This window comes from Muscardinus avellanarius (assembly GCF_963383645.1).
Source record: "Muscardinus avellanarius genome assembly, chromosome: 11".
Lineage (NCBI taxonomy): Eukaryota > Metazoa > Chordata > Mammalia > Rodentia > Gliridae > Muscardinus > Muscardinus avellanarius.
Window position 1 is genome coordinate 52,649,010 of NC_137797.1, and position 11,855 is coordinate 52,660,864.

The 11,855-nt window shown below is 38.0% G+C and overlaps 1 protein-coding gene across 4 annotated transcripts; it reads right to left on the minus strand.

Annotated features, from left to right (window-relative positions):
* Positions 1-861: 861 nt before the first annotated feature.
* Positions 862-10,644, minus strand: RAP1B (RAP1B, member of RAS oncogene family; the record flags this gene model as incomplete). 4 transcript variants are annotated; one of them, XM_080705400.1, is made up of 6 exons in its annotated part: positions 862-948; positions 1,833-1,976; positions 4,002-4,142; positions 7,571-7,627; positions 9,775-9,843; positions 10,588-10,644. In XM_080705400.1, 6 exons carry the CDS (start codon positions 10,642-10,644, stop codon positions 862-864), a joined length of 555 nt encoding a protein of 184 aa, XP_080561526.1. The 4 variants fall into 4 exon arrangements, with proteins under 4 accessions (XP_080561526.1, XP_080561527.1, XP_080561529.1 ...); XM_080705401.1 differs by lacking the exon at positions 7,571-7,627; XM_080705403.1 differs by lacking the exon at positions 4,002-4,142.
* Positions 10,645-11,855: the final 1,211 nt, after the last annotated feature.

The following is an 11,855-nucleotide window of genomic DNA, read 5'->3' on the forward strand; positions in this document are numbered from 1 at the left end:
AGGCTCAGCTACTTAGTGAGGCCCTTCACAACTCAGTGAGGACCTGTTTCAAGGGAGGGAACAGGGTGGGGATCGGGTAGGGGCTAACTGGGCGATGTGTACATGTATGTCTACAAAAGTTTTTTTTTATACCATTATGATGTATGAATACAGTGCACCAATAAAAAAATAAAATAAAAAAAATAAGTCTAAAATTAGGGCTGGGGGTGTAGCTTGGAGGTAGGATGCCTCTGGTTTCCATCCCTGGTGTTGCAAAACAAAAACAAAACAAAACAAAACCCCTGAGGAAACTAAAAAAGCAAAACCTATATAAAGTATTGTGCATTCACAGTTTTCCTTTGCTCACTTCTCTGTTGCGTTAGTGGTTCAGTCTGGGACCCTTCATCTCAACATGCTAATTTCTAGTTGTTCTTCAGTTCTCGGCTTAAGGCCTCTGTCATATCCTCAAGGTATATCTAACAGGTTTGGAGCCCCAATTATATGATTCTATAGCAAACATCATAGTATAATAGCTACGCACAGACTCAGCCAGACTGCCTCTGCTATTAACTAACTATAGTGTGTTACTTAGTATGTGTTAACAAGTGCTTTACCACTAAGCTATATCCCCAGCCCCTGAATAAACTTACTTAGACTAATCACTTATGTAGACTACCTTACTTGTGATAAATTAAATCATTATTTAAATTAATATACTATCATACTAACTCATAGTAACATTTTATGCTTTAGAACAATAAAAAAAATCTATGCTTGTTTTTCTACCATGACAGAGTATCCTTTTAATGAAACTGGGTCATAAGAAGTTAGAGGAAAGATAAATTAACATACCTGGCTCAGAGCTACAATACAGTTAGTATATTAAAGCAGCTGACACGATGACTTTTTGCGGGCCTTCCCAGGCAATGGAGTTTTTCTGTTAATTTGCCGCACTAGGTCATAAAAGATCTACAAACAGATTATTATTTTAATTTACAGGAGAAACAAACAAAACCCCCCAAAACAGAAAAAGTAAAATAAAGACAGAAATTTCCATGGATATAAATGGAACTCCCAGAAAGCAAATATTCTTTTCACTGAAGGAAGTAGAATAAAACCAAGTGTTCTTATAAGTGCCAAGTTGCTGTTTATGTTTTGTGAGTATTAAAAGTATTCTTCTTAAAGTAAGTCCTTAGTTGAAGGAGCCATAGAGATTTTAGCTCAGTAAGAACACTTTCCATTCTACAAAGGAAAAACATTCTAAGCTCTTCTTCAAATCTATGTCTTTGCTCTACAATGTAACTTTAAGCCCCATCAAGAATCACTAATTTTTTTTTGGTTGTTGTTATTGGGAATGAAAACCAGGGCCTTGGGCATTCTAGTAAAGTGCTTTATCACTGAGCTACATACCCAGACCTTTTTATTTCATTTTGAGACAGGTTCTTGCTAAATTGCCTGGGTTGGCCTGAACCTGCAATCCTCCTGCCTCAATCTCTCAAGTAGTTGAGATTACAGTCCTATCCAATAGTACCTCATTTCATGCAAGCCTTTCTGAATTTTAGTCTTTTATATAACACCCTTCATATACTGATAAGTTATCTGTCTCCCTTAATCCTCTGTCAAGCCCTCTCTTTTCATTAATTTCACTGTACCAGCATTCTACTAAAGGGACTAAAAATAGTATTATTTATTTATATGCATACATTTAACAAGTTTTTTTTTGCCTTTATCATCAACGTATCATCCCAAACACATATTAACTTAGAGTTGTATTAAACAAAGAAATATTTTTCCCACTAATTTTAAATGCTATATTCCAAATAAAGAGCTAACTTAAACATATTGGAGCATACCTCATTAACATTTATTTTTGATTTTGCAGAAGATTCTAAGAATGCGCAGTTGTTCCACTGTCTGGCTAGATTTTGACCTTGTTCTTTTCCTACAACTCTTTCATCTTCCAAGTCACACTTATTACCAACCAGAATCATTGGGACCTAAAAAGACATTTGTGAGGGCAAAAGTAAGTATACAGTACAAATTTAAGTAAAAAGAATTCTAAGAGTCAACCCTAATAATTATTTTTCCTATGATGCTAGAGAAAAACACCAAATTACCGTGAAAGAAAATTTACTGTTAAACTATGAAAACCTTAGCCGGGCGTGGTGACGCAACGCTTGTAATCCTAGCATTCAGAGGCGAAGACCGGAGGATCACGGTTTGTGGACAGCCTCAAGCTACTTACTGAGGCCCTCTGCAACTTAGTGAGACCCAGTTTCAAAATAAATAATAAAAAATAGGGCAGGAGGTGTAGTTTGGAGGTCAAATGCCCCTCCTGAGTTCCATCCCCAACCCCGTTAAAAAAAAAAAAAAAAACTATGAAAACCTTAGCAATATTATTTTTTAAGACTAAAAAAAATAATATTGTAATAGTACTGACTTTTAGGTTAATTACCTCACTGTCTTCTCTTTTCATACAGATTTCAAAGGAAAATTCCAAAGGGAAATAAAGAAAAAGACTAAAAACTCTCACATATATAAAGCAAAAGGGACATAACCTAGCCAGTGTAGATACAATGAGAACCTTTTGCAAGGAAATTTTTAGATAACAGGCTTTGGTGTACTTACAAAAAAGAAAAATAATATAATGGATTTAAAAATAATTATTGTAATAAAAATAACCTTTTAAAAAACACAATGGAAGCCGGGCATGGTGGCACATGCTTATAATCCCCGCACTTGGGAGGCTGAGACAGGAGGATTGCACAGATTCGAAGCCAGCCTCAGCTACTCAGTGAGGCTCTCAGCAACTTAGTGAGACCCTGTTTCCAAATAAAGTATACTGTAAATCCCAGTACTTGGGAGGCTGAGACAGTAGGATCAAAGTTCACAGCCAGCCCCAGCTACTTAGTGAGGCCCTCCATAACTTGGTGAGACCCTGCCCCTGGGTTCAATCCCTACTACCATAAAAAAAAAAAAAAAAAAAACCACACACACACACACACACAAAGGGTATTATTGTAAAGAGCCAATATATTTCAACATTTAAAAAATATTGTCTGAGAGCCCAGCGTGGTGGCGCACGCTTGTAATCCCAGCGCTTGGGAGGCTGAGACAGGAGGATCACACAGGTTCAAAGCCAGCCTCAGCTATTTAGTGAGGCTCTCAGCAACTTAGTGAGACCCTGCTTCCATATATATATATATACACACACACACATACACACACACACACACTAAAAAATAATAGGGCTCGGGGTGTAGCTTAGAGGTACAATGGCTCTGGCTTCCATCCCCAGTACTGCAAAATAAATAAGAAAGAAAGAAAGAAAGAAAGAAAGAAAGAAAGAAAGAAAGAAAGAAAGAAAGAAAGAAACGTAAGCTGGATGTGGTGGCGCATGCCCGTAATTCCAGCATTTGGGAGGCTGAGACTGGAGGATTGCAGTTTATGACCAGCCTCAGTTACTTAGTGAAGCCCTCCTGAACTTAGTGAGACCCTGTTTCAAAATAAAGAATAAGGCTGGGCTTGTAATCCCTGTGCTTGTGAGGCGGTGACAGGAGGCTCGTGCAGGTTCAAAGTCAGCCTTGCTGGCTTAAGAGACCCTGTTTCCAAATAAAAAATATAAAAAATAGGTCTGGGAGTGTAGCCCAGAGGTAGAAGAGTTTCCAGGAACCCAGTACCACCAAAACCAAAACCAAAACCAAACAAAAAAATCCAACAAAACAAAAAGAATAAAAATAGGGCTGGGGGTATAGCTTGGAGGTCGAATGCCCCTGGGTTCTATCCCCAGACCCCCACCCCCCAAAAAAGGTGCAACATTACATTTTCACAAGATAAGGGGATGAGAGGGAATTTCTTACTGTTCATATATTTAAAAATGTAAATATGTTTTTGCCTTTCTGAGAGCTTTTAGAAAACACTTCACCCCAAATACATGCACTTTAGATTGGGTTTAAACTAAAACTGGACACCATTACAGTAGGGGTTGGAAATAAAACATAGTAATTAGGAGGTCAGCTTACATCATCAGTATCTTTAACTCGAAGAATCTGTTCCCGCAGATCTTGTAAATCATTAAAGGTGGACTGTGCTGTGATGGAATAAACTAAAGCAAAGCCTTGTCCATTTTTCATGTACAAATCCCTCATTGCTGTAAATTGCTCCTATAATACAAAAAATAAACATCAAAAAACAAGAATGCTTCAACAGTTAATGGGATAATTTTCAAAGTCTGTAACCATAGCTCTATGAACAATATTGTATCTTGTAACATTTTTATATTACATGAAGATATTATTGGAAAATTTTATTTTCAAGAAATAGATATTTTAGAGCCAGGTGTGTTGGTACACACTTGTAATCCCAGTACCTGGGATGCTGAGACAGGAAGATCCAGCTTCAGCTACTTTGTGAGGCCCTCCCCAACTTAGTGAGACCCTGTTTCAAAGTAAATAATAAAAAATGGGCTGGTGGTATAGCTTGGAGGCAGAATGCCCCTGAGTTCCATCCCCAGTACCACACAAAATAAGGTATTTTATTTAAAAATAATACAATAAGCCGGGCGTGGTGGTGCACGCTTTTAATCCCAGCATTCGGAAGGTTTGAGGCCAGAGGATCTCAGTTCTTGGGCAGCCTCATCTACTTAGGGAGGCCCTTTGCAACTCAGTGAGACCCTGTTTCAAAATAAAGAATAAATAATATGGCTGGGGGTGCAGCTCGGAGGTAGAAAGCCCCTGGGTTCTATCCCCAATACCGGGGGAAAAAAAATACAATGAAGGTTTATATCCATTAAGTATTATTCAAAACAGAAACATCCTATCTTCAAAAGCCACTTAAGGCAGTTTTTTTTTTGGTTGTTGTTGATTTGTTTTTGTGGTACCGGGGGGGTTCCTGGAAGCCCTTCTACCTCCGGGCTACACTCCCAGACCTATTTTATACTCTTTTATTTTTGGAAACAGGGTCTTTTAAGCCAGCATGGCTGGCTTCGAACCTGTGGGATCCTCCTGTCTCCGCCTCCCAAGCACGGGCATTACAAGCGTGTGCCACCACGCCTGGCTTAAGGCAGCTTTTTTTGGGGAGGAGAGAAGGGAACTGGGGATTAAACCCTGGGGCTTTCCACCGCTGAGTTTATACCCCCAGCCCTTTAAATTTTGAAACAGGGTCTCACTAAATTGTTGAGGCTGGCCTCGAACATGTAATTCTCCTGTCTCAGTCTCCCAAGTATTGAAATTTACAGGCATATTGGGGATGGAACCCAGAGACATTTTACCTCTGAGCTACACCCCCAATTATATTTCCTTATTTTATTTTGAATCAGTCTTATTAAGTCAGAGGGCCTCACTACGTAGTTGAGGCTGTCCTCAAACTAGTGATCTTCCTGTTTCAGCCTCCCAAGTACTGAGATTAGAAGCATATTTTACCATGTATGGCCACAGGCAGCTTTTTAATATATCATAAAATAAAGCAGGAGTGGTAAATATAATAATGTACAGAGCACCCTAGTATCCTCCCAAGTTACTGCTAGCTCAAAATGCTTTATTTTGTGGGGTCTATTAGCATGTTCACTCCTATCCTGCCATTTCCCCACACTTCTTCACTAGACTACAAACATTTGAGATTAAAATCGTAGTGCCTGGCACATAACTGGGCACTCAAATGTTAGATGAATGCCTATCTTACAAATCTAGTTGACTGTTATGGTTAGGTGTGGCTTGAGCATCTTCTAAGGTTTTATGTGTCAACATTTAATCCCCACTGTGAGGTATTAAGAGTGATAGAAACAATGTGGCTATGTTTAGAGATGGGGCCTTTGGGAAGAGATTAGGATTAAAGTCACTAGGGCAGAGTTCCTGAGATGGACCCCTGGTGGCTTCATAAGCAGAGAGATAGACATAGACAGTCATGTATGCTCTGTTGCTGCTATGTGGCACTGGGCACTGCCTATGGACTCTGTGAGATGGCATCACCACAGGTGATCCCAACAACTTGTACCCCAGAACTGTAAGCCAAAGTAAACTTCTTTACAAAGTCAGCCTGCCTCAGGTATTTCATAATAGTAATTAAAGAGCTACTATAAGTGGCCAACAAATATGTTGAAGAAAGATACCAAATAGTTTATACAGCTACTGAAGAATAAATGTATGCCCAAGTATTCCCCATTATTTGACTGAAATATCATAATATACTGTTTTAAAAGTACTAGTGAGACTATAAAAAATTTCATTCTAAAAAATTTTCTAGCTTTGTTCTTTTTCGAGATCGTTTTGGGTATCTAGAGTCCATATTCCATATTAGGATAGATTTTTTCTGAAAAATAAATAAATGTATGATAGTTTCACCTAAAAAAAAAAAAAAGAAAAAATATTCTCTGGTAAAAAAGAAAGCAAAAAGAAATATTGAAATGTTATCTTTAAGTCATCAAAAGCTTGGTATCCGACAAATGAAACTGTTATGTGAGATTATTATTGTTAATTTTGGATAAATTGCTATAATACTAGATGCCAACCACTAAGCCAAGCGTGGGAAGGAGGGATGGGGAGGGAACGGGGTGGGGATCGGGTAGGGGCTAACTGGGCGATGTGTGCATGTATGTCTACAAAAGTTTTTTTTTTTTTAATCCTATTATGATGTATAAATACAGTGCACCCATAAAAAAATTAAAAAAAATTTTCTGAAATTTTCCAGTAATTGATCCAATACAATTACAAAGTACAATACTGAAAAAAGCAGAATTCAGCCAGGCGTGGTGGCACACACTTGTAATCCAGCATTTGGGAGGCTAAGACAGGAGGATCGCCGTTCACAGCCAACCTCAGCTACTTAGTGAGGCCCTTTGCAACTCAGTGAGACCCTGTTTCAAAATAAAGAAAAAAAAATAGGGCTGGGGGTGTATGTAAGAGGTAGAATACCCCTGGGTTCTATCCCCAGTACACACATACACATACACATACACATACACATACACATACACACACACACACACACACACACACACACACAGCAGAATTCAAGAGAATACAAAAAACAGCTTTAAGAATACAAGTTGGGGCCGGGTGTGGTGGCGCACGCTTGTAATCCCCGCGCTTGGGAGGCAGAGACAGGAGGATCGTGCAGGTTCAAAGCCAGCCGCGCTCGCTGGCTTAGGAGACCCTGTTTCCAAATAAAAATAGGTCTGGGAGTGTAGTCCGGAAGTAAAAGGGCTTCCAGGAACCACAGTGCCACCAAAAAATAAAAAAATAAAATAAAATAAAGAATCCAAGTCGGGCATGGTGGTGTATACTTGCAATCCCAGTACTTGGGAGGCTGAGACAGGAGGATTGCAGGTTCAAAGCCAGACTCAGCTGCTTAGTGAGGCTATCATCATCTTAGTGAAACCCTTAGTACCAAATAAAATATAAAATAGGTCTGGAAGTGTAGCCTGAAGGTAGAAAGCCCCTGGGTTCCATCCCCAGTAAACAAACAAACAAAACACCCACACATACAAAATCCAAGTAGTACTTTTAAACAAGCTTAATATTTGCCTGTAGAGTAACAGTATTTATAAATCCCACATTATACAAACAGCATATATTTAGGTATTTGTCTTACATACCGTTCCTGCAGTATCCAAGATTTCAAGCATACACTGTTGTGCATCTACTTCAACTTGCTGAAAGAAAAATTAAAACACATTTTTGATGATCTTAAGACAACCTTAAATGTACATAAAAGCTAACATTAAAAATAGAGATGCAAGCCGTGTATGGTGGCTCACACTTATAATCCCATCATTTAGGAGGCTGAGACAGACGGATTGCAGTTTGCTGCCAGCCTCAGCTAGTGAAGCCCTTTGCAACTCAGTGAGACCCTGTTTCAAAATAAAGAATAAAAAAAAAAAAAAAAAAAAGCTGGGGGTGTAGCTCAGAGGTAGAATGCTCCAGTGTTGCATCCCCAATACCAGAAATAAATAAAAAAAAAAAGATGCACATTATGGCAATTTTATAAGGCAACTATCAAGCAATATTTTTGTATAATAGAAAAATAGCTAAGTCATTAAGGCTCAAAGACCCCTCCCCCCAATTTACTAGGCACAAACCCATGTTCTAAAGTCAACAAGACCCACTCAACAGTCAGCACTTAATTCTGGAGAAGAAATTATTTCAAAATAGCTCAAGCAAACAGATAAATAAAACCAGCAGTAGTTCCAATAATATCAGCTATGATTTTTTTTTTTTTTTTGGTACTAGTGATTGATCCCAGGGGCATTCTACCTCCTAGCTATGCCTCCAGCCCTATTTTTAAATTTTTATTTTGAAACAGGGTCTAGTTAGGTTGATGAGAGTCTCTCTACTTGCTGAAACTATCTTAGAACCTGTCTCAGCATCCCATGTAATGTAATTACAAGCAAGAACCACTATGCCCAGCTAGCAGTGATTGTGTATACGAACTTTACCATAATACTCAAGATACACCTTTATTTCTCTATATAAATACATTTTCTCACTATGCTTGGCATGGTGGCACACACTTATAATCCCAATATTTGGGAGGTTGAGACAGGAGGATCGCAGGTTCGTGGCCAGCCTCAGCTACTTAGGCCCTCCATAACGTACTGAGATGCTATTTCAAAATAAAGAATAAAAAATAGTGCTGGGGGTGTAGTTTGGATGCAGAATGCCCCTGGGTTCAATCCCTAGTACTGCAAAAAAAATAAAAAACAAAAAGAAAATACATTCCCTCACTATAATGGAACAAGATTTCTGGTAGCAAGGAAGAAATACATAGCTATAAAATAAATTATATGTTTCTAGTAACCCTTCCACCTGGTATTTCCTAGGACAAAAAAGTTAGAATTAGTTGTAGAAAAAAAAATTTTCATCTGGAGTTCAGAAAGGAGTTTTCAGGTTTTTGGTTGACTGTGGACACAAAAGGAGGAATAAAAAATATTTGCACAGCAGTGGGGGCCACGCTGACTTCTATATTAAAGCCGGGAGATAAACTGGGCATGGCAGTACACACCTGTAATCCCAGAATTTGGGAGGCTGAGACAGGAGAATCAAAAGTTCATGGCCAATGCATAGTAATTTGGCAAGACCCCTTTTCAAAATAAAAAACTGAAAGTGCTGCAGGCAAGCCCAGTAGCAAAACACCTCTGGTTCAATCGCCAGCCCACTACCACCACCATAAAAGTCTTTATATAGTGTTTGTCATTTGCTGTGTTGGCAGACCAGAGGCAGGACAACCTCTGTAAGTTAAAAAGCAGAGCTTGAGAGCAAACAAGTCTTTCTGATGCAGTAGGAAAGGTAGTAGGAAACATGGTGCTGCCACTCTGAAATGAATAACCTGACTCTAAATTTGTGTGTCAAATTACAATTCTGGAGTGAAGATAAATTTAAAGTTCTGTGAGTAAGTGAATATGAGTATTCATAATTTTCTTACAATACTAAACATGCAATGCCAGGAAACAAGTAAACTTTTCCCACTAATTTTCTAAATTAACTGCCTCTTCATCCTACTCTGTATATAACATCCAATAATCATAAAGGTAAAACAAGTTTTCACATTTATATTAAAGCCAAAGGGCTGGGCGTGGTGGTGCACACTTGTAATCCCTACGCTTGGGGGGCAGAGACAGGAGCATCACGCATGTTTGAAGCCAGACTTGCTGGTTTAAGGGACTCTGTTTCAAAAAAAAAAAAAAAAAAAGGGCTGGGGTATAGCTCAGAGGTAGAATGCTCCTGGGTCCCATCCCCAGTACTACAAAACAAAACAACAAAAAAAATGAACCAAAAGTAAACCCCCCCAAAAGCAACATACCTTTCTATAAGAATCTTCTATTGTAGGATCATATTTTTCGACAAAAATTCCTTGAACAAACTGTACAGTCTGAAAAAAAAATCCAATATACCATTATATTTCTGAAGAAAAGAACAAATTCAAATCTACAATCTTAAATTACAATCCAATATAACAACTATTTATATAGCATTTACACTGCATTAGGTTATTATAATTTTGTGCATATGTGCATGCATGCACGCACACGGTTCAAAAAACTTTTCCATTACTTTAGATGCTAATGAAAAAGTGGCTCATGCCATATTACATACAATTGTTAATTTGATACAAACACGTCAAGGTCTGTGTTAGGTGGCCATTTTAAGTGACCAAGTAAGATGGTTTATCTCACTAGACAGAAAGAACAGGTCAACCTATGTTCTTGTGGGGCTTTGCTAAACTGAAACTATTCAAAGTGATTTCCTCTAAGTTTCTCCCCTCTTTTTCACCTCTTCACCACCAAGTTATTTCTTATTCTTGCCATACCATTCCTTGATGCTAAAAGCATGGCTGTTAATGCAAACCTCAAAAGTCAAACCAGATAGTCATTCCTATCTGGCACTGAATGCAAACACACACATATTTATATGCTCTTGTTCTCTGTGCTTCGCCCAAACTATACACCTCAAAATTATTTATAACTAAAAATTGAAACTATAAGAAAATTATATTGCTTCAAAAGGTAATATGTGATTTTATCTTAACAAATAAAGACAAATCATAAAAAAATAAAACCCAATAGAAAAATAACTTCTTGGAGTGAAAAGCTTAGATTCAGTGAGAATGACTTACCAGAGCAGACTTTCCAACGCCTCCTGAGCCAAGAACAACTAGCTTATACTCACGCATGATGCACACTTGTCAAAACTGAGTACCTATTAAAGAAGAAAAAAGAAAGTTACTAAGTGAAGCCTTGGCATACTGTGTTTCTTATACAGATATGACATTCAGGCAAGTATACTTAATTAAAGTAATTATTAGACCATACTCATGAAGTACTCTGTAAATAAAATTATAGAAAAGACTTTCAGACTTACCCCCCCCCTTTTTTTTTTTACAGTACCGGGGATCAAACCCAGGAGTATTCTATCTCTGAGCCACATCCCAAGCCTTATTTCTTATTCTTTATTTTGAAATAGGGTCTCACTAATTTGCAGAGGGCCTCATTAAGTAGCTGAGCTTGGCCATGAACCTATGATTTTCCTGTCTCAGCCTCCTAAGTACTAGGATTACAAACATGTACCACCACACCGGCTCTTATCCTAATTTTGACCAGAAAAAAATATTAAGGGAAGAAAATAGAGCGGAAGAATATCACAAATAGTATTCTGATATGACACATTTAATTCTATCTTCTCAAGCAATCTCAAAATAAGAACGGTAAATAAACTTTCTATGAAGCATCTGGAACAATGAACCACAAATAGCTTAAGTGGCTACTGAGTGCAGGGATATATGTATCCAATGAACAAAACAGACAAAATCCCTGGTTCTCATTGAGTTATTTCTCTATAAAGATAAATAGGATGGGATGAGGTCCGTAAATAAGGCAGCGTGTTATGTTTTGCTTAAGTTTTTCAGTTAGCTGTGTGTGTTTTGCTAGGGATCAAACCCTTGCTTATGCTAGGCAAGCACCAGACCTCTGAGCCACATCCCCAGCCCTACTGAAACACAGTCATGCCCATTTCTTTGTGTACTGTCTGTGGCTTCTTTCATGCTATAGAATCAGAGTTAAGTAGTTGCCACAGAGGCCATCTGGTCCACAAAGCCCAAAATATTTACTACCTGGCCAACCCCTGGGAAAGACAAATATAAATAAATTGGCAGAGAAAGGGAAGAGCAAATATATATATATTCCTGAAGATGGGGAAATATAGACAAGTAACCTGAAAAGAATATGAAATCAGGATGTTTCAGAATAAGTTTCCAGCCTGTAAAAATTTACACCCAGCAAAAAGTAGAAACTCAAAATAGAAACAATCTGTACAAAGACTTATCATGAAATTTTAGAATATTAAGGATATATACATATATATTTTTTCAAGAGGAAAGTTATATGA